The sequence below is a fragment of the Scardinius erythrophthalmus genome (assembly GCF_964197995.2).
Source record: "Scardinius erythrophthalmus genome assembly, chromosome: 16".
Taxonomy (NCBI): Eukaryota; Metazoa; Chordata; class Actinopteri; order Cypriniformes; family Leuciscidae; genus Scardinius; species Scardinius erythrophthalmus.
This window is the reverse complement of record NC_138236.1, coordinates 10211569-10235844: the sequence shown is the minus strand read 5'-3', so window position 1 is coordinate 10235844 and position 24276 is coordinate 10211569. Positions and strand designations below refer to the sequence as shown.

General features: G+C 38.6%; 1 protein-coding gene across 1 annotated transcript in view; it reads left to right on the top strand.

The window, feature by feature from the left end:
• Positions 1-23842, top strand: part of emc2 (ER membrane protein complex subunit 2) — a 29607-nt gene extending 5765 nt beyond the window's left edge. Inside the window, exons 4-11 of the mRNA XM_081388999.1 lie at positions 289-374; positions 1757-1814; positions 9663-9748; positions 9914-9973; positions 13791-13872; positions 14694-14804; positions 16785-16889; positions 23285-23842. Of these exons, the coding sequence (XP_081245125.1) occupies positions 289-374; positions 1757-1814; positions 9663-9748; positions 9914-9973; positions 13791-13872; positions 14694-14804; positions 16785-16889; positions 23285-23371 (675 nt within the window). The 3' untranslated portion in view covers positions 23372-23842. The remainder of the gene's footprint in view (positions 1-288; positions 375-1756; positions 1815-9662; positions 9749-9913; positions 9974-13790; positions 13873-14693; positions 14805-16784; positions 16890-23284) is intronic.
• The last annotated feature ends 434 nt before the right edge of the window (positions 23843-24276 follow it).

Below are 24276 nucleotides of genomic sequence, written 5' to 3'. Positions count from 1 at the left end.
TTTGATCAAATAACTTCAGCCTTGTTGAGAATAGACTTTTCAAAAACCGTTGGTAGTCATTTTGAAATGTATAGATATATTATTAATATTTATCTTATGCAGACAACACTAAGCTGTTTTTGGTTAATACTCACATTGGCTCAACCTATACCATGACTTTAGAACAGGACTTTTGTATGACAAACCACTGGCAGACATGAAGAAGGTTTGGAAAACCTGTTTGTGGAGTCTGTTTTGAAAAGTTAAATGTTCACATGGTCAACCCCACCGTTGTTGTTCTTTGCGTAGAGTTGCCTACAGGAGCTGAAAAGGCAGTTTCCAGACAGTCACAGAGTGAAGCGATTAGCAGGGATGCGGCTGGAGGCTCTGGAGAGGTAAGATACACCACAGCACCATCTTAACACCAAGGCCTTGGATTAGCTGCAAGGAAAGGGGGGGCTCTGGGACGTAAGTGGCAGGATGCGTGGGAAGGGAGGCTGTTTATTTTGCAAGCCACTGTTCCTTCTGCTAAGTGGAAAAGCGAGAGAATGGTTCAGCCCTCAGTAGTCCTGTGGCTCTTATGCCTGTGCGAGGAATTCCAAAGACGGAAGTGGTCTCTCCCGCTATTATTCTGGGGGTCCCTCTGTCCCCCCCTTCTGTTTTTGTCTCTCTGGTTGGGAAAACAAGGCCGGCCAGACCTGAAAACATAGAACCTATGGTCTGCTATTTCTCTCCCAGAGAATTTCGCTCTCTCTCTCAGTGTTTTAGCAAACAATTAAGAAGGTCGTAAATTGATGTTAATGTATAGAATTTCAGCAGGATTTCAGATCTGTTTCATTCTGGTCACCATGTCTTCGACGTGTTTATCAGTTATGCCAGGGGTTGTTCCGTAATTGTGAGTGATTGCGCCTGCACGGTCAGATTAAATAAACTGCAAATTAGAGTCTAATTGCCATCAGACGCTCGGCTTAAATGAAACTCTCCCCTTCGCTCCCACATGGCTGAATCCTACATAAATAGAGCAAGTCAAAGCGGCTGGTGCCATTTGAGATGTGCCAGAGAGGGAGTGAACTTTAACGTGGATGTGAGAACAGGAGTGGCGTTGGAGCTCAATGATAATAGGAACCAGAGCTGCTTTTGTTATTGGTTGCGGGCTGAAACAGGTTTTTGATCATGAGGTCGGCTTCTTTGGCTGTGCTAGCGTTAACTGTGCAGGTTGTCCCTCGTAAAAAAAAGCAAGCTTTCATCCTTCATTCGACATGACAAGTGAAGTGCTTGTGGCATTGTCCTCCCATTCTTCAGAAAACACTGTATGAGATCAGCATCGTAATTCATAACGTCTTTTCAAACACCGTTCTGTCCAACCCTCAGTTCAGGTTGAAGGGCTCGTCGAGTGTATTTATTTATTTTTTTGCATCTGTAACTCATATATGTCTTGCTTCGGAATGCCTTTTAAGCGAAATGCGCTTCGAAACGATGCCTGATTTGTGGTGGAAGTTCAGGCTGATTTGTTTAGAGGTAAATCAAAGTGCAGGCAATCATGTTTGTGGATTACGCTTTTTGTGGAGCTAGTAAACCTCGCACAACACTGGCTATTTGAGCAGCTACGGTAATGGCTGTTTATTTCTGCCGCTTGGATACGTAGCCTCTGTCACTATAGAAACAAGCTGTTCTCTATACAAAAAGTTGGTAACTTTATTTGATGGCTCTACCACTTAATTTCACATGACCGGTGTTCCTGTTGATTTTCCTTAAATATGATCTCTCTCTGTTGAAGGTATGAGGATGCCAATAAGCTGTACGACTCAATACTGCAAGATGACCCGACAAATACGGTAAGGAAAAAAAGTTGGTTGAAACTTGTTTTGCTGTCTGAAAAGTTCATTTTCATACGTTAAACTCTTTCTCCCCTCAGTGACCTCAACCACTAAAATCACACACACGCAAATGCAGTACACACAAGTGTGTGAGGTAACAAAGACCATTGATTTATGGACTTCGGTTGCATTAAACATGGCCAGGGCAACCTCAGCAAAAATAAATGGCTTGTCTTTTGAAGATGGGGATTTATCGCTTTTCCTGAGACTCCATAGAGAGGTCTCAGGGGTGCTAATTTTTTTTCCTTCGTTTTTTTTTTTACCTTTAACCTTTAGATAACCTAAAGGAATAGTTCATACAGAAATGAAAATAAGTCTTCATTAAATCACCCTCATATCACTCCAAATGCATAAGGTTTTATTTCTTCAAAAAAATCAATTTTTGGTAGCGGTGCACCGAATTTTCGGCTACCGAGAATATTCTGTCGAAACAGCTATTTTTGGTTTTGGAAGGCCGAAATCAGTGACCTGAACAGACATTTAATTAGCGCTTCTCCAATGACACATTTTGACTGTTCAGCGTCCGCTTCGTGCACACAACATGAATAAGCTACATGTTACACATGTCAGCTGTGTGGACACTATCTCTGAATTGACAATATTACACCATTAAACCAGTATGGTTTCTTAAATCTAAAATCTTTTAGTTTGTGCTGTTTTCTGTTGATGCATGAACAAAACTTCACTAAACATTTGGAGCATTGCTGCCATCCAATAATCACAAAACGCTTTAGATACTTTTAATATAAAGTCTCAACTTTAAAATTCTGTCAATGTATTTTTGGCGCTCTTTAATAATTAAGTGGCGGCACGGATCAATCACACTTAAACCGATCAATGGTTTTCGGCCAAGTGCATCCTGAAGTTTTGGTTTCGGCCCAGAATTTTAATTTTGGTGCATTCCTAGTTTTTGGAGTCAGATGGTCTTTTTAAAGTCTTAATGATTCGTCCACAAATTGATTGATTCGGTTCTCAATGACCAATGACTAGTCCATTAGAGGTGAGGATCAGTGAATAGCAAATTAAATTCTCCCTTTTATTATAAATTTAATGTATCCTTGCTGAATAAAAGTAATAATTTCTTGCATAAAAATATATACTTGCATATATACATATTACTTTGTGTTCCATGGAAGAAAGTCATACACGTGAGGTTCAGAACTTTCATTTTTGGATGAATTATCCATTTAAAGTATGTGGTTCAGTCTTAACTTATTTATTATTTAAAGATCACTTAGGTATTAGAAACCCAAATGCACAGTTTGCTATTGATTTGTCTTCTCTTGGCGTAAAGCATGAAGCCTGTTTTTTATTCACTGATTATTTATTGAGTGAAGTGGCTTATAGTATCCATGTATGCTCCATGTTTTTCCAATATCTTTCCACCATCACCTCAAAACATATTGTACCTGCCCTTCATTATAAGAAAATGCAAGGAAATAAATGTTTTAAAGTGTTTTCATAACCTTATTTGTTTTGGCCCTTCCCTGTAGATGCAATGCACATTTTTTGCACTGTCTCTACACATGGACTTGCTTAATGTTTTAAACATTTTCTCTGGGTTGGCAAAGTGTGCATGATGAAGCGGATACTTTTGTTCTTTGGACTTCATGTGTGGATTCCACACCTCACCGTCCGTCTGTTTTGAACACATGGAGGCTTTTCTGGCAAAGTCAATAAACCCTCATGTGTGCTCCGGCAGGACCCCCTCTCTCTCTCTCTCTGTGCTTGTTTTCTCTCTTAAAGGGATAGGTCACCCATAATTAAGATTCTGTCATCATTTACTCTCCCTCATTTTGTCCCCAACCTGTGTGATTTTTTTTTGTTCTTCCACGGAACACAATAAAACAAAAATTAGTTTAAAAAAAGAATGTAAAAACAAAAAGTAGACCATTTGGTTTGTGCACTATTTCTCTGAAATATTCTGAAGTTGTATGGTAGATTTAAGGTGTTATTCACTTCTTCATTGGGCTTTTAACCATTATAACTGGATCATTAAGTAAGTGAGAACCAGATCAGTCAGATTCTTGAATTAATCAGTCAGACTGATTCATTGAAGAGATCTGACTAGAAAGAAAAAAGTTTCACATATCGGATATCGCTACTTCTATCATGAACTAAACCTGCCAAGGAGAGCAAGAACGATGGACCACTTCACGGGCCACTTAAGGGTGCTTTTTTATCATTTAGGAGCTTGGCAGCCCCAGTCTACATTACGTTTTGTTACATTGATAAGTGGCCAGGATATTCTTCAAAAATTCACTTTTTGTGCCCAACCAAATAAAGTCAAGTGGGTTTGGAATGGATGCATAAATAATGACTGAATTTTCACTTTTGTGTTATCACCGTCTTCATCTTACTGGCAAAAAAAAAAGAGCCTGTCCTCCGTCCTCTCGTCTCTGCATTTGTTATATCATTACCATTTGATATTTATTTAACTATCTGTTACTGTTGGACTGAACCGCTCTCATCCGTCTTTCTCCCTCTGAAAACGAGAGGTCTGTTCTGTTTGTTTTTTGTGCATTTCAACCGAGGCACTCTCCCTATTCCCATGATCAAGGTTAAATTGCAAGCACATTTAATGGCGTGTAAATGGGAAGTTGAGAAGATCGGCGCAAAATGGATATCATCAAACCAGTGCGGTTACATTATTCTTCACAATCTAGTAATCATATCGCTTTGCCCCTCTGTTAACATCCAAAAGATATGAAACAAATTTCCCCTCTGGGAAATATGTTTCCCCGTGTCCTAGTGTTATCCAAGCCAAACACGCTTGGGAAAGAGTGTGGCAATAACGTGATTTTTGCAGACGTCCCCATCAAAGTGTTGCATTTTTCGTGAACTTTATCTGCTGGAGTAATGAAAACCATGAGGAGAAATATGATATCCCGTTACTAAACACCTGCAGGTAGAGATCATTTGTGAAATATAGTACAGACAGTTCTATGCAGAAGCACATACCTTTTATGAAATCTACTGGGTAAATGTTTTGTTAAGCTTAAAATTGTAAAACTGGGCTTTTTATTTATGAACTGTCATTTAACCCAAATTTGAATTGTCATCATCAATATAATGAAATGGTCCTTTTACACACAGTTCAGCAGAAAAATCACTGGAAAATACTGTCCAACCACGTCTCATTACCTCATCAGTCTTTTGCAGAAACCGGCTGCAGCCATCATCTCCTAAAAGGAAATGTGCATTTGTGAATGATCACTCAGACAGCCATCTTTTTTTGCACCAGGAAGTCTGGGAAATGAAGTGAAATGGGCTGACAGATACTTAAAGCTTTGCTTGATCGCTCTGTGAAACGCAGTGGGATTTTGCTCTTTTTGGATTTATCAACTTGATTAGGTTGCTCTCTCTGTTAAAAGACTAAAACAGGCCATCGGTGTAGCCATCAAGGGCATGTTTTCATTGTGAAAAGCATACAATTTCCATGTCTTATCTTCATACTGAATGCTCCTAATGACAGGACATGGTAGGCTTGGTAGGATGCACCCACTTGTGGAAAGGGTGTAGGCGAGAACCATGTGAAACACCCTGACACAATTAGGTTCAGCCCAGATATTTCTGATGGCCCCGAAAAGGATTTGCCCGTTTCCTGATCTCCAAATGCAAGTCACCTCCTGTCAAATCTGTACGTTTTGAGGAGGGGAATGGAAGAAAACGGAGCTGTTGTGCAGTGGCAGCTAGACTATATTTTCCCACAATCCAATCCCCTTTGGCTGGGTATAGCAGGCGGGGTGACAAGAGGTTGTGGTATGGGAGGGATGACATCATCTAGGTCACCTGTCTGTAAATGCAAGGCTTATCTAAACGCTGTGTTTTTTAACATGTACAGAGGAATGGGATGAGGGCACGATCCAAGAAAATGGCGGAAAATTGGCGACTACTGTGAGGACTTGTGAGGCATCCCAGCATGCGGAGCTGAGATTGGAAACTGAACTGTTGTAATTATAGGCTGTGGAATAGATGTGGTACCCATTAACCAAAATTGTTGAATCAACAAAAATTGCTCAAGGTTTCTCTGCCATGGCGGTGTCCAAAAATGTTCGAACTCCTAGCCCTTCCATTGCTCATTATGGTCCAATACCTACAGCAATGATTTGGAGAAATTCTTCCTGGCTCATATCAGTCTGTCTGTTTATCTCTCTATCTATCTGTCATTAGTTCGATCTATCCATCTGTCGTTTGTTCTATCATCTATTTGTCTGTCTGTCATTTGTTCCATCTATCCATCTATCCATCTGTCTGTCTGTCAGTCTGTCATTTGTTTCATCTATTCATTTGTCATTTGTTCTGTCTTTTGTTCTATCATCTATCTGTCTCTCTGTCTGTCATTTGTTCCATCAATCATTTGTCTTCTGTCTATTCATCTGTCATTCTGTCTGTTGTTCGTTAGTTCCATCTATCGTCTTTAGTTCATTCTATCCATCTGTCATTCTACCTGTCTATGTATCTATCTATCCTTCTATCTATCCTTCTATCTATCTATCCATCTATCCATCTATCCATCTATCCATCCATCCATCTATCCATCCATCCATCCATCCATCCATCCATCCATCCATCCATCCATCCATCCATCCATCCATCCATCCATCCATCCATCCATCCATCCATCCATCCATCCATCCATCCATCCATCCATCCATCCATCCATCCATCCATCCATCCATCCATCCATCCATCCATCCATCCATCCATCCATCCATCCATCCATCCATCCATCCATCCATCCATCCATCCATCCATCCATCCATATGCATGCTCACTTAACACAGTACCCACTTCTGAACAGTAAAGTAAAGTTAACAAGCTGTTTATTTTAACACTGATTGACCCAATAGGCTTACTCGATTCACAGAATTTCAGCACTCTCACTCTGTCTGTAATCCAGCAGGATAAACATGGTTGTGCTTGTGAAAGCAATTTAGGTCAATGACAATTCTCATGAGGTTAACCTCTAGGTTGACATGCAATTACAGTGCAGAATGAGATGTCGTTTGTAAAGGTCAAACAGATTTTTTCTGAACTGAAACTATATTTCGGTCATTCAGACAATTACATTTTTGTCATAGTTTTTAGAAACCGTTCTTCTGTGGATCACAAAAAAGAAGAATTTTATTTTGAAGTATGTCTCTGCTTTTTTTCTCCTTACATTGAAAGTCAGTGGGATCCAGTGTTGCTTTGCATCCATTTGACCTTCATTGTATAAACAAACTCAGCTGAAACATTAATCAAAATAATACATGAGGGTGAGTAAATGACGGATTTTTTGGCTGAACTTTTCCTGCTTTTCGCTGCTTCCGAAGAGTTGGACATTCAAATGAATTTGGACTTTTAGAATTTATTTTGATATTCGTCGCTGAGACTGTAGATTTGGTCTGGATATGTTTAAACCAATAGCAGGTAATTATTTTATTTAAAGATGAATTTTTAAGTCAGGTCGTGTCGGTACACCACAGTGCTGAAAGTCAACTCCTCTTCACCCTGTGGGAACGCTGGTTGCCTTTAAAATCCCTGGAGGTGGGCTCTCAACGGCAGTCTGAAAGCGGAGCCAGGGGTTGATCGAAGCAGCCAGGTCCTTCACGGTGAGAGCCACTCAGAAATGCTTCAGAAGAAAGAATCACGAAGAGAATGAAAATGAGATGCTGGCCTTTCCTGGATCACTTCGAAAGAGAAGGGAGAGGGAGGGAAAGACATAAAGAGACCTGGAATGGTTTGGAATAGCTCATTGTTTAATAAAGTTTCGTAAGACTCTCTGGTCTACTAGCCTCCGTATGTTTCTGTCGGTGCCAAGTGCGCTAAGAGGAAACGAAAGACAGATATGGGGGCCGAGTAAATAACCTGTGGTCGCAAACAGCCTTCCGCCTTGTTCAGTGCAGAGTACAAAGAAATCAGTTTGTTGGCAGAAACTGAACATTAACAATAAAATTTGATAGCTTAAACTATTTGGAATTTTTGTTTGATTCCATTCCACAGTTTCTTTAAATACTTTTGGAGGAAAACGTGATGTAGCGATACAGAACTCGTGCAATAATCCAAACAGCTTGAGGTTGTAGCTATAGCCTTATTTCACCTGTCATCTGCAGCCCCGGTAATCTGAAACCATGTCTTCCGCTGATCCAGTAAGAACTATTAGACTTGCGTACAGTAGGGGTTTGGCAGTTCATCAACTCCTTAGCTCCAGCAGCCAGTGGAGCAGGTTCGTCTGGCCGCCTGGTTGATGGATAAGTGGATTTGGAGTGGCGGTGGTATCATAGCAGTTCCAGATTTATGGCCTTTGAGACGTGACTCATGCCCGGCTTGATGGAGTTTGGTCCATGCTGTGGTAGTAGGGAAGACCCACTCTATCAAGTGCCAGTTCATAAATAATATCTGGGGCACTTCTAACGGTAAAGCTTCTGCTCTTTGCTCTCCTTTCACCAGCGGAGGGAAAAAAAGAGGCTCTCCTGGAAAAGTCGTTGGACTTGGCGTAATACTTTCTGATTCAGATTGATGAGATTCTAATCCGCCTGAAGGTCACTTCTGCGTCGGAACAAGGCGGACGTTATTTGTGGCTGATGTGAGCTGGGCTATGTAAGTTTATGTGAATGCATATGGCCCGCGTCTCTTTGGCAATGTGTTATATTCACCACTTGAAATGGGTCTTTACTTGCCCTTCCAAATGTGAGCAGCATCCTCGCTGATGCTCGTTTTCTAATCTGATAAAGACATTACTTTTTGGTATCTGCTGCTATATTACTTACGAATTGAATGCAGTAATAATATGCTTTCAAGGAAACGTCATATTGGACAATCTGATGGTGCAAGGCTTTTTATTATAACACTGCCTCAGGGGAGGAAAAAAGAAACTGTACGTGCACTTCTGCCCAGTAACTGTGCTAGTGCATTTAATTCATCTCCATGATGTCCTGTTTCAGAATTCATAAAAAAGGATTGATGCTTTTTAGGGTGATGTTGTAAGACTATTTTAAAGCATACTGTGTAACTTCCACGATTCTGCTCACGGGTTGTATGATTAAGTCGTTTTTTTTTTTTTTTTTTTTTGGTTGTTGTTTTTATAGTGTTTTCTGTACATTGGTCTCTTTCTCTCTAGGTGTTTTTATGGAGCTGGAATATTTAAACAATTAGAATTTTGTTCTTTTCACTTTTAGACAAATGTAGTATCATTTAGTTTTGTAAATATGAACTCTAGACATGACATTTAACTTTTTTAGGTAAAATCTGTAAATAACTGCAAAAATAATTATCTAAAATTATTGTTATTTTTTAAGTTCAAAACTAAAATAGATTTTTGAAATGTAAAATTCAGTTTTACAAAATGCTAAATCTAATCTTTGCTAAAATGAGCACAAATGAGGATATTTTGCTACAAGTCAGAAGTCTGGCTATGCAAGACTAGGTCACACATTTCTAAGACGGAAATTAGATGTTTTGTTAACAAGAACCACCAGAATCCCCAAAAATGCTATCCGTAGAGTTATTTGGTGACAATCTGACAATGTTTGAGTGTATCTAAATCAATTTCTTACTTCTTTAACTCTCAAAATCAGTATTTGTCTGAACGAAACTCCTAAGATGGAGATGGAATCCAACTTAGATTGTGGTGCCTCTGCCATCCCTGTTGTCTTCACAGTCTGATCACCAGAACCCTAGGGGATTGTGGAGATTCCTTCAGCTTTCACAATACTATGATCATTTACACATGCCTCTTTCTTTCACTCTTTGCTCTTTTCTGTTGCTCGCAAACACTTGAGACAATAAAGCCCTAATCCTCTGTTGATGTCAACCCAACAGGCAGCAAGGAAGCGCAAGATCTCCATCCTGCGAGCGCAGGGCAAAAGCAGTGAGGCTATTCGCGAGCTCAACGAATATCTGGAGCAGTGAGTGTTTTACAAGAGGATTTAGACACCCCCCCACTTCCCCTTCACTTTTTAATTAAAATGGGTTTTGCATTTGATTGAGTTGGCCCTCAAGCCTCCCCCCACCCCCCTTTTGTCCACCGTGGCCTTTCTGATGAGCTAACTACCACTACTCTTGTCTTGCAGGTTTGTGGGAGACCAGGAAGCATGGCATGAGCTGTCAGAACTCTACATCAATGAGCATGAGTAATGATTTCTTACATCATTTCTTTTGTTAATTTTTTTTTTTTTCTTGCAAGAAGTTGATAGAACATGAGGGTTAATCAAATTGTCTTGGTCAAATTGACCCCCGTACAGAAACAACGTAACTAGAAATATACCAGTCATGTTTTAAAAAAGTAGGCACATTATATGGCAAAACAGGGAAAAGGCTTCAATAATATCTGCTTACTAGGTTTCAGTTTGCTCAGATGAATTTATTAAAAGAATTTGATTTGGAAATAAGAGATTCGCACATCATTGTGTGTAAAAACAGTAACGCAAAAAAATGGTATTAAATTCCATCAGAATGACTGTGTTAATGCTCTTTTCACCATTTCCTTTATCAGCTTTTATGAAGTTATTTAGTTTAGTTATTTATTTATTTAGATATATCAGTTAATATTGCATATTTAATTGTACTTTCTCTTTTGTCTTATTTTTACATTTAGATTACTTTTCCATCATCTAATGCTCACTTAAAGTTAATCTTTTTAGACTTATACTTTAATAACGCTGTTAAATGTGATCTTTAGCAAATTCAAGGTGATTATTAATTTTATATACTGCACATTATATTTTAAGTTTATTTTAAGTTATATTTAAAGTTTGTTACTTAAATTCACTTGTACGTCTTTGTACATATTTTTAATTTACTTAGACAAAATAGTATAGAATTTTAAGATCTGCCATTTATTGGTTATACCCATTACATAATAATTATCTGGTTATTGGGAGTCAGCTAGAATTTGAAAATATCAGTGCATCCTACTTTTGTAAAATCATGAAGTTTTCAGAGTGATTTTACTGTATTCTTACACAATGCAGACAGGTAGGGGAAAACTCATCATTTAAGATGAATGAATCTGCTAAAATCGATTTATCAGTCACCAATGTGTCAGTAATATGTCCGTATAACATGTGATGTTTACAAGGGTTATAAGGTCACATTCACCACCATCTCGCAGGTCATTCTCAGGACCTTCGGTTGACGTGTGACGGTTGCTGTAGAGTTTTGGGACCCTCTGGAGTAAAAGACAGTGAAATGCCAGTCTCAGCCAGGGGCCCTTCTTAAAGCTCAGTGTCTGTTTGTCCCATGGAGTAGGGCCATAATAGGATTTGTTCCTTGAGCCCCCTCTCCAACTCCTGGGATAAGACTGCGCTCCCCTGCTGATATCTCTTTTGCCAGGGGTTACTTTCTGCCAGGCATCAGGATTGTAGGAAACTACAAGTCTGTGTCTGTGCCTCCTCTCCTCCATCCTCCTTTAATTGTTTTGGTCTTATTGTCCATGAGGGGGGCTACATAGTGTTAGTATGTGTGTGAGAGAAAGAAAAAGTTGGTTGTCCCGGTCGGAGGCCACTGGCCGTAGGAATGCAGGCGCTTGGTGAGAGCACCGCTTATTAGATACCTCACGGTTTTGTGTAAAGAGCTTTATTGCTGTTGCAGACAGAGGAAATCCAGGGGTGAGAGGATTATCTGCCCGCTTAGTCCAACTTTTCTAATATCACACCATTCTTTGACAACCCCTTATCTATAGGCGTGTCAGTGTCACTCTTTTACTTTCTTCCCCTTTCTCTTTCTATTCTTTATTTCAGGTCACAGACTCACTTTTTCCCCTTCCCCTCCTCTTCCGGCAAAGCCAGCATTATCACATCTTTCTTCCACGCTGTGAAAGAATGGGAGAAAAGGGAAAAAGAGAAATTCCCAAGAGAATGAGGTGGCAACCATTCTCCCAACTAAAACAAGATGAAGAGAAACAAACGCCACCCAAACAGCTGATTACACAGCTATGACGGGCAGCTATCTACCGTAGTATACACTGACCACTAGTAGATCATGCTTTTCAATGACAATTGAAAAGTGGTTTCTTGGGTGAATTGTATGCTATTGTTAGGTAGGGTTGTTTCCGGTGGGTTGTCTAAAGTTAACTGGTTATTCTTAAGGAAGCATAAATATATTGACTGATCATGTTAACGAAACGGATAAGATTTAATTCTTTCAAAAGCAGGTGGATGCAGCTCAATAGAGAGCAGTCTTGATAAACTAGTAAACTTCACTAGTCAGTCATCCTAACACAGTTGTAGGTTCATGTGGAGATGGATGTGAGAGCCTGTTTTTATGCCTCAAAGTTAAAAAAATAAGGTAATCGCATTTTTATTTCTCAGACTTAACATCATGCAATGTGACTTTTTATATCTCATAATATGACTTAATATTTAGAAATCTCACAATTTGAGTTTGCGTCCTAAGTTGACTTTGATTCTAACAATGTGACTTTCTCTCAGTTTGAGTTTGTTGCGTAATTTGACTTTAAATATCAAAATGTGACTTTATATTTTAAATATTTTTATTTTAAGATCTCCAAATATGACTTTTCCTCAATTTGATTTTCTCACAATGTGACTTTATAACTCACAATTTGACTTTAAATATCACAATATGACTGCCTCCAATTTTTTTTTCCTCAGTGTTACTTTATATCTTTTAATGACTTTTTCATTTTAAACTTTTTCTCACAATTAAAGTCACATTGTATTTTTTACTTTTTTTTGTTTGTTTTTGAGGCAGAAACCACCATCCATAAATGGAGCACTGGTAGAGTCGGCCGTGTATGTTGAATACTCAGGTAGTGGGCATTAAGTTAAGCAGTGATGTGGGTTGATGCCTGCCTTGCTTTCTCTGTGTCTCCATCTGTCTATCTCTCTCTCTCTCTCACTCTTTGCATTGCTCCGCCACAGTTTACGCCATAGCAGGAGCACATCTGAAAGTCTTTATGGAGAGGAAATGGTAATTGCAAGCAGCATTCAACCTTCTGAGTGGCCTGATCTCACTGGCTCACTCTTCCAACCTCTTTGACTGTCTGTGTTGTTCTCTCACTCTCATTCTCTCCTCTCTTTGTATTTAAAATCCCTTGAACATTTCCTAAACGGCTAGATAGGCTCATCATCTCTCTGCCAGTCAGCAACATCAATGCCCTTTTTCCACCAAAAAAGTCTTGTTTGCGTCAGCCCGTTTTTTCCACCAGTTGTTTGTTAGGCATAAGATTAGCATCCACAACCCGATTGGACGTGCTCCAGCTCTGTTTTAAGATTTCATGTGTTGTGATAAATTGATATGTGTTCGCGAGCACGTACATTGCGGGGCTCGATGTGTGGACCTCGCATGGCGTGAGACAGAAAGCTTGCCTAACGGTAGCTAAAAAAGCTGTGCGGTGTCGGGGACTCGAGGCGGTAACGAGCCTTTCAACCCCGTCCACAGCTTTTGGATTCATTTGGCTTATTTTTGTGTCTTGCGGCTTTGTCGTAATACTCCTGCAGTTTTTTTTTAAATTGTTTTGTTTTTTTGGTGGGAGCAATGAGGAAATGTGCAGGCCCATGTTGTATACTTATAAGGGAGAGAGTGTCTGAGACATGAAACTGTAAATTTAGTGTGAGGTCAATGGCTCAACAGTGATCTCATGTGGAAACGGCTTTTGAGAATGACAGCCTCGAGATGTCAATGAAGAACCCAGAAACAGACTGTCATTCATTTTTGAATCTAGGGCAGAAATGCTACCTCTGTTGCAAAGCTCCGTTTGTCATTTGACCATATGGGTGTTTATACACAGAGTTCCATTAACTCATAAAAGCTGATGAAAGAGAAACCTCAAACTGTCCAGTCCCAGATTGTCAACGAGTCTGAGCATCACTTTGCATAATCAGCCACAAAGCTACTGGGAGATGTTTTAAGTGTGTGTGTGTGTGATCTTCATAGCGTTTTTTTTGTGTGTTTTTTTCTCCCTCTCATGTTGTTTCACTCCCGCAGTTATGCAAAGGCAGCTTTTTGTCTTGAAGAACTGATGATGACGAACCCACACAATCACCTGTACTGTGAACAATACGCCGAGGTACAATTTATTTCTTCCTGCCTAAAACAAATGTTATTTTCAGTTTAATTAATATGATTTAAAAAAAAAAACATTATTTCAGAAAGAATTGTTTAATTGTTGATCAACTATGCCATCTGAAGCAAATACATTTAAAATTGTTGATAATAAATAAGCCTTCAGAAAATAAGTGATAAACATTTAGAATGTCAAATAAAAACATAAACATACAAAAATGTTTTATATAAAATTATACACAAACTGTTAACTTTCATGTGTGTATGATTTTATATTGTGTGTATGATGTTTGAATATGTTTTTATTTTTTATTAAATCGTTTATTTTTAAAATGGTTAAAAAGTCACTAAATTTGTTGATAAGTTCGGATAGAAGATAAGATAAGAAAGTTGATAAGTTGGCATCAGCTATTCGTATCTTGGTCATATCCTTTAAAATCGTCTATGTTAATCGGAGATTTAGTTATTTTCTTTGTTCTTTAAAACATTTTTCGGACACTTTGTTTTTGTTTTCTGTCATATCAATGTGGGTTGCCTCCACCCACTGTAAAATCTCATTGGTCCAACATTCCTATCTGCATAGCATCATTAAACATTCAATATAATCAGTTTGGTTTGATTTTGTCGCTTTGCAATAGACAGAAATCTTTGGCCAACTCCCTTCAACTTTGCACTCTCTGACTTGCTGCATCCATCATGTTGTATGCTTGTATAGGATAATTCCTGTTTATTTAGATCATGTTCTGTTTATTTAGCTCTCGTGTCAACTTTAAGGGTGCCAATAACACAACATCACCTTTCTGTTTCCTCTTCCATCTCCCCCAGGTAAAGTACACCCAGGGAGGTCTGGAAAACCTCGAGCTGGCCAGGAAGTATTTTGCGCAGGCACTGAAGCTTAACAATAGAAACATGAGGGCCTTGTTCGGCCTTTACATGGTAAGAGACACCTTTTCTATTGCGTTTGTTTTTAAACGTGAATGATTGCAGAGGCTGTGATTGGTTCACACAAGGGCAGTTGGTGTTTTCAGTCCTTGTGCTGGAAAATATCGGACTTTTTGCTGTAATGTAACCCCACTAGCCCTTTGTAGGGCATTCTATGTTTATTCCAGAGATAAACAAACCTTTGACAATAAAAGAATGGTAAGAAATGGCAACCCCTCCGTCACACGTGGCTCTGCTGGAAAGGTTCAGGCAATATGTGTGCTGAATAAGCCTTTCATCTGTATTTATTTAAACAGGAAGTTGTCCATTAACACCAATGCATCATTTGTAAGTGACTCCTGACATATGAACACAAACAGCCAGCCAGGGGCAGAAAGCCGACAGAGGGTGCATAGGGAGCCACACACAGGACCACTGTTCAAACATACACACACACACACACATACATGCCTCAGTAGTTCAAACACAGAACTATGACAGTCATCAGCACTCTTTGATGTGCGATTTGCACGTGTGTCAAGTCTGGCAATAGAAGGATGTCGGTCAGTACAACAAAACCAAGCGCCTGTTTCCCGGTCATATGTAGAGAAAAGAGCACTACCCAGCAAAAACATCAGATAAAACATGAGATATTGTCAACTGATAAAAATTTTAACAAAGATAAAGATGACGAACCCAAAGATGTGCATTGTGATGTCAACTATTTTAAAACTACTATCGCAAAATTATTTTTCTAAGATCTACTATCTCAAATTATTCAAAGTGAATTAAATTTAAGTTGAACAGGTTTTCGCAACAAGTACAGTTTTCACATGTTTTTATTGTTACCTAAATTATTGAAATAAAGCTAAAATATAAATATTAGAGGAAACATTTTAATTAAAAATGTTGCTTTGGTACCTACCTGAAATAAAAATTTTATGTTGCTAAAACTCAAATAAATTTGTAAGTCGCTTTGGATAAAAGCGTCTGCTAAATGTAAATGTAAATTAAATAGAAATATATATATTTTTAAAAATCCCATAACTAATAATGACAAGAGGACATAAAAAGATAACTAAAATGTAAACTAAAATTAAAATAAACTAAAAGTGAAAAAAGCTAATTCAAAGTATTAATAAATATTATTATAGTATATAAATAATACTAAAATAAAGCTGGTTGATACATATTTAAATATATAAAATGTTTGAATATTTGCTTTAATTTGTGACTTTCTTGTCTGCTAAAATGTTGTTTTCATTGACTAAATTTGGATATTTTTTATCATAAGACAATGACTAAAACAAAACAAAAATGAAAAATTAACACAGATTGTGGCTCGAGTGACCAAACATTTTCCTTAACAGGGCCTATTTGCCACATCTCACCAACCTTACACACCCTAAAATCCAGAAGGGAGGGATTTTCTGCCAGAAACAGAGATGAGTTTGATTGGTGTGCAGTTAAAGTTTCAGCACATCCATGAGGAAGGGCTTTCATGCTAGCCGACAGAGTCCTGCAAGCTCTGTTGAGCGGGTCTAATAGCAATAACGAGCTAAAGATGGAGGATTTGTGGTTGTGGAACGGAGATCTTGTTGCGGCTGGAGAGCATGATTCACGTTGCGCTATGCCGTTCACACGCCGCCTCCCTGACACTCCCAGTCCTGTCAGCACCGCCTTTCCTATCTCTGATGCGAGACACATCAGGCTGCGTTAACACAGCGTCTAGATTTTTTTTTTTTTTTTTTAGTACTCAACCAGGCTCAAAACCCTCACATTTTCCACCCTTTAAAAAATACCCTCCATTGCCATCAGGGTTTAGCCACCCTTCCATTATGTGGGCTTTAAGTGGGAGCCGATGGATTTTTATCTCATGGGTCTTTATTGACGCTTTCCAGGAATGGTGATACTCTAATCTTTATGTGTTTCCCCCAACACTGTGGTCCATCTCACCCTTATTTGTTGTCTTTTTCTCGTCGTCTTCTCCCGCAGTCGGCGAGTCACATTGCTGCCAGCCCAAAAGTAAGCGCAAAGGTGAAGAAGGACAATGTGAAATACGCCGCATGGGCCACCTCTCAGATTAGCAGAGCCTATCAGGTAAGAGGAGTTACTGGGTGGCATAACCTAAATCTCTCAAAAAAAAAATTATACATACATATATATATATATATATATATATATATATATATATATATATATATATATATATATATATATATATGTATATATATATATATATATATATGTATATGTATATGTATATGTATGTGTATGAAGAGTTCAGATGCAAAAAGTCCATCTGACATTTTTTTACGAGTTTTTTTTTTTCAGGCTCCTATGTTTAGGTTTAGAAATTCCACTTTTAGGGGAAAAAAACAATTCACACAATATGACTATAATGACACAAACTTACAGCAAACTTTATTGGATAACAACAACAAATTGAAGACTTTATACAATAACTACACCATATACACTACGCTCAAAATAAATAAAAATATAGAATATATATTTAAAATATAATAATCTATATATATACAATATTACAAATATGTATCAAAAATAAAAATAAAAAATACCTAAAAAGTGTAGGCCGATGTAAAGTTGTTCATTCAGTAAACATTAAACTGATATTTTTCAAATCTAAACAATCCATTGTCATAAAATGTGAATTTCTAGTATAAACTTCTTCTAAACTTCTAAACATCTTGTTTAGTTAAAAAATCTCATCAGGATATAAACTTGCAGCTTGACAATTGAAAGCCGGCTCATACGCACGTCGTCATTCGTCTTGAAATCATATGATTCGATTCGCTTGTTCTGATTGGTTCTGTGAACTTAGAGGCTTTTCCTGGCAAAAGTAAGTGGCGTTCAGAGGTTTCTGCCAACTGACCGGTATTTCTGATTGGACTGAGGCTGAGATTTAGCGGGTTTGAAGCGAAAGTATTTGATGAATGTATACTATGTGTGAATGTATGTGTGTGTATATATACAGTATAGAAGATATATTTTATATATATATAGGATGGATGGATGGATGGATGGATGGATAGATAGATAGATAGATACCATATTCAAATGATTTATGACGGATAAATGTGACTGAAGACTGCTGCTGAAAATTCAGCTTTACCATCACAGGAATAAATTATATTTTAAAATAGTTTGAAAGATAAAACGGACATAAAAAAAATATTAGTTTTTTTTAATAAAAAAAAAAAAAAAGATAAAACGGTATTTCATAGTATTTTTATGTGTTTTTGATTTAATAAATGCAACATTTATGAGCTGCAAAAAACATTAAAAAATACTACCAACCCCAAACTTTTGAACGGTATTATATTTATCAAAACATTTTGTGTGTGATGTTTGAATCTGAACACTTATTAATGTTTTCTGCTTGTCATTGGATCTTTTAAATCTTGCCGCAGATGCATAGCAGAATCTCTACCTAGTCATACCGCCCAGCCCGAGTTACTGGCAATGCCGTTTGGCTGCCCGGGTTCGTTCTTTTTTTCTCTTGCTTAGCACAATCTGATATACAGACAGGAGAGCACATCCCCAGACAGTGAGCGTATGCCATGCCTTCACGCTGGGTCTGTGCTGAACACGCGTGCCTGGGCAGAGCGCAGCTAATGTGTTGACTTAAGCCCACAGGGCCTGGCATTGTGTTACGCAGCTGTTTTCTATGTCTGCATGTTAAAGCGCCACTATCCCTATGAAGCATAACAGCTGGTGCCAAACACAGGCCTCGGGAGTTAGCAAGGGGAAAATATGCAGCGTGCACACCACGGCTGCAAAGGGAGGCAATAATGATAGCAGAAGAGAGGAAAAAGTGAAATACAGCGCGCATGGTATCACTAAAGCGGTTTATGCTGTTGCCATGGTACACAATGTAAATATTATAGATTTATTTGAAATCTTAACTGCCATCAGGGTGATATACATTGCTTATATAAGGATTGACAGTTAAAAGTGTAATAAAGGGGTCCTTAGTCAGCAAGTGGGGCCATCAGGGGCCGCACACACACACACACACACACAGAAGCGTACCCATTGAGTGTTTCCTGTTTGGTTGGAGGACTCTTGTCACACTCTCTAGATGGAGCTCCCTTTGACATGTTGGTTGGCGTCTCAGTGCCAAAGAGGGGTTCTTCAGATGTACGCCACAAGACCAAATTCTGATCAGAATGAACTGGATCTTGCTGTTAAAGAGAGAGTTCACCCAAAAATGAAAACTTGGCATCACTTACTCACCCTCATGTCTTTCCAAACCTGTATAACTTGCTTCAGTAGAACACAAAAGAAGATATTTTAAAGAACTGTTTTTGTCCATGCACTGAAAGTCAGTGGGGACCTGATTTTCATTGTATGAATAAAAAAAATACTTAGACATTTTTCATTTGTATTCTAGAGAGGAAAGAAAGTCAAAGACTCATTTTTGGGTCAATTATACCTGTAATGCTAAAGACACCTATAAAATGTGCATTGTTGCCTTTTTACATTTCTTTTATAGAAATAAATATTTAAGGACTGTTATCCACTTTCAAAAGTAACACGTCGACCTTGTGGTCTCCAACCCTGAGGGTGTATTAAAAACTTGGCTGGTTTTCTTTTGGAATTTCCAGACCACCCAATAAATGGATATTAATGTTCCTTTCATTCCTTCTGTCTTTTTTTACACAATCATCTTTTGTATCTTTCTCCTCTATTGACTGATCCGTATGCCTCAGGAGAGACTTTACTCACAAGAACGTCATTGGTTATGATGGCAGTCATTCTGACATTGTGTCCCAACCATAGCGTCAGCAGCAACATGCGTCAAGACTTTGTGACGGTGCTTGGTTCCTATTTTTGTCATGTTGCGCCTGGTAGTCCCTCCCACGGTGAAATCTCATAGGCCAGAAATCATGCTCCATGTAGTTTCATTTTAAACATAAAAAATATGTTCGAACTGATTTGCCTGATTGATAGTCACTATGCAACATTTCAAAAAGTCTCACCATCTCCATGCATACAATGCAATTCAATTGGGTCCAGTGTTGTTTTGAACCTCATTGATGATAAACTTTCTTCAAAATATATATCTTTTTTTTGTTCCACATAATTAAATCAAACAGGTTTGGAACAACATGAGGGTTAGACACAATGATGACAGAATTTTAATTTGGTGTCAAAACAACAAAGATATCTGCTGTTGACACTTGGTTCTTGGGAGGTATTACATATGATACGTAGATATTTTTTTTTTTACACAAGATGAGTCAGAGACTTTGATGTTGGTTTTGATGTTGTTAATGTTGAGAGAACTTGAAATACTGTGTGAGAATCATCTGTGTTCATCTCTAACGACATAGATATGGTGAAGTGGCTTTGAATATGCAGGTAAGAATTAACCTAAGGCTATTCAGAATAAGCAATTTATCCTTGACCTCGTTCACTATACCTGAAAGCACCTTAGTTGTATTGAGAGGTCAACATAACCTGTTGTACTCCTTGCTTTGAAGAAATTCTGAGGTCTTTCAAAGAGAAGTTGAGTCACCCTTTAGCAGAGTAGCTTTGATTGATGAGGTCTTCTGGAGGTTAACGGTGCCTCCAACCTCTGGTGGTTAGCATACCTTCATTTGATGGTAGAGGCAAGTCACTCTCTGGCCACGGTTGATGTCCTCGGACAACTGTTCGAATTTAATTTGTTAGGACATTCTCTTCTCAACTCACTCCTTTTTCCTCTTAGTGCTTTCTGTCTTTGACTTAAAAGCATAAATACATTAACTTTATCCTTCTCTCTCTCAATATAGAGCTAATAATTCATCGCTGATATCACTCAGCCACAGTGGCTGTCAAGTCCTGAGTCAGTCCACGTTTCATAATAGTCATACAGACGGATGACTCACCTCGCTGATGGATTAGGGTGCAACACAGGGCTTCTGATGCGTAATGCCAGAGCCCTCACTCACAGCAGATTGAGCGATATGACAGGGTCAGTCCATTATCTAACACTCAGAAACAAAAGGCACACGCATTTCGCTTAATTTCATAAGTGAGCAATTACCTGGTCGCGTGTCAGCCACGATCAATGCAAACATTGGCACTGAGTCAGCATGTGAACATGTCTAATTGCTTTGAAATGCATGATATGCATGGGCTGCTGAACATCGAGTAGTCCTCTGTGCCATTTGTAGATGCCCTTGACTTTTGCACTCGTCTAAAACGTGATGGAATCCATCGTTCAGGAGAAACCACAGCTCACTTGCACAATAATGTGGGGTTTTTTGAGAGAATGCTGGGAACGGCAGCCTGGCATTTAGACCACAAATCAGCTCTATTAATCTAGCGATGTTTCCCAGACATTTGTCTCTCTGTATGTGTACATGTCCGGCGGGACCCATGAATTACTTGCAAGGACACAGATATGCACTGCCAAGCCCAGAAACGGCACTGCCATGCTCTCTCGGCCATGCTTTGTGTTTTTTTTTTCTGTTTACCCAATGAGTTCAGTGGGATTGCTGGCTCCTTCTTTCTACAAACGCACCCACAGCCCATTACGATGCAGATGTTTCCTCCAAGGAGGTCTAGAATACCTGGAGAAAGCTGTCTGTTAGCATTCCCATTTATCTCAATGGCAGTTGTTCGGCTGGCGAAATTTGAAATCTGACATCTTTGTGTGTGAGAACCACCTAAACTAATCATCTGGGCCCATTTCTTTCTCTTTAGGAAAATATCAAATTAAATCCTTTAAATGTATAAAAAAATTCATATCGTATATTCATTAAAGGAAGCTTTATTCAGACAAAAAAAATCTATTTCAGATTCAATTGATCAAAAGTAACAGTAAAGACATTTATAATGGTACAAAATATTTTTATTTCAAATAAATTGTTCATCACAGAATCCTAAAAAAATTATATAAAAAATATTACAAAAATATTAGGCAGTGCAACTGTTATATGTATCTATACTTTTAAGTTATTTCCTGTGTGGTGCCCCATTTCATAGTCAGTTTGTAGTTTTCTTGTTGACTGTTCCCAGGTGTATCTTGTTTGCTAAATACCCCCTGTGTATTTAGACCCTAAAGTTTCTTTTAATAAGTTAGTGTCGTCAGTTCTGTCCTTGGATTTCTGTTCCTTTATCTTCTGCCCTTTATCTTGATTTATTAAACACACTGCATTTAGATCCAGCTAAGTTCACCTGACATTACATCAACATTGATAAAAATAAGAAATGTTTTTTTGAGCATTAAATAAGCAGATCAGGATGATTTCTGATGGATCGTGTGAAACTTAAGGCTGGAGTATTAACTTTTTATATCTGATTAATCTCATTTGTATACGGTTTGATTTTGATGAGCAAAACACTTCAGTTTACCGGTGTCACTGTTCATCTTCAGCTTTTTTGGTGTAGTTCCAGCATGTACCAGCCAGGGTTAATGGGACTTTGCTAACCTGACAAACCTTGACTTCTTAAACACCTATCTCTGCTGGAGATGCAGTGGTGATCGGGATACGTTGCAGACGTCAGATGAGACTAATGAGGAGAAACGGAGAGCACAGCCTTTAATGGATAGTGGATTGGTTTATTATGTCAATTGCTGGAGGAGGGGATAGAGAAGTGAGCTTTGGCCGATATGCTCAATTTGTGCAGTTTGAGCAAGGCAGAGGGACTCTTAGCAGATGAGTCACAGCGGATGTGGCAAGAGCGTGTGAGTAAGTATGCTTGGCCATGGGGTCTGTCGGCTAATGGGTCTTTGTGAGTGAGCGTGTAAGTTGGTGACTCATTAGGCTGTAGTATCCCTCCAATCCTTTTACTCTCATAGGGCAAACAAGGAGAGAGGAATAGAGACCCGCAGCAGCATCTCAATTACTCCACTAGTGCAGGCAGAGGCGTCATCACTATTCAAACTATTTTTGAGCCATCAAGTCCATTTTTAATGCAGCTAAAACTTGCATCTTTGGTTGCAAGTTGTTAAGTTAAATTAAGATTTCAGTTAAAATTTGTATATAAAAAGTAAATACCTTTAAAGCCACTTGCTAGTCAGTTGCTGCTGGTATTAGGGAGAGAAACATTTCTCATACTAGAAAGCATTTGATTGGGGAATTGTATATATAAATTCTATTTAGTCTTTAGTACAGTGACAACAATATATATTATGGTAATTATATATAGTTTATTTTAATCAAATATAGGTTAATGTCACTGGGACCCCTCAAAAAATAGGTTCATCTCCTAGTTTAGGCAGACTTAAGAGCCTTAAGGTTCAAAGATGTGTAACAATGGTCTTTACTCACTCTTCACCCTCTTAGAAACAGTCTGAAGTGTTTTATGAATGCAGTTCCTGCAAGACATGGGAATCGTACACAAATACTTGTCTTTTAGCATCAGCATGTTATGGAGTCTGACGCTCCACAATGTTTGTGTTAAAACGTAATACGTCCAAAAACATTGTAAATGGAATGATGTCCTTTCATCAACCCCTCTCTTTCTGTTTCTCCTAGATGGCAGGCCGTGGGAAGAAGGAGAACAAATGCTCGGTGAAGGCGGTGGAAGAAATGTTGGAGTCCATGCAGATCACCATGTCTTAAACCTCAGCTCTGTCCCCCCCTTCCCACAACCTCTGTCACCACAACACCATGGCAGCTCTCCCTGCTCACTGGAATACTCCACCACCACCCACAGACCAGACCACCCAACCCAACCACCTCTATATCAGTTCATCCATCTTTGTATTGTTTTGAGGTCTCCTGGTAGGCTTCAGACAACCCGAACCATTCCACGTTTCTCTATTCAACCGGCAGCACTCCTTTATTTATTATTAAGAGCTTATCATTGGGACGAGTGGTGGAATCAAATGCGTCTGCAACGGAAGTGAGCGTAAAAAGGAAAATCTCTGTAATGTTTCTAGTTCAGTCAGTTCTGATCATTTTAAGGGTTTGATTAGAGAGTTAACTGTGAGAAGATGGAAATGTGCTTACTGTATGTGCTAGAAACTGATGTCATGACTGACCCATTTCTTTCTTAGCAAAATAAAGGACTGCATTTTTTGACTAACCATTGCAATGTTTTGGTGGGTTTTTATTGATCATTCATTATCTGTTTCGTGCATTGACATTCAATGGTAATTTCTTCTGTCTCGCCGTTTTCTAGGAATGTTATGGCTAGTCGTTTTTTAAATCGCCCAGCTGGAAGATCAACTAAGAATCTTGTCTCTTTTTTTAGCAAAATAAAGGGCTGCATTTTTTGACTAACCATAGCAATATTTTGGTGGGCCTTAATTGATCAAGTATCTGTTTCTAGCATTGATATCCAAAGGTCATTTCTTCTTCTCTCCTTGTTTAATAGGAATGTTTTGGCTGGTTGTTTTCAATTGCCGAGCTGGAGGATCAGCTAAGAATCTGTTTCTTTCTTAGAAAAATAAAGGACTGCGTTTTTGAATGACCATATAAATGTTTTCGTAGATCTTAATTGGTCAATTACTTGTTTCGTACAT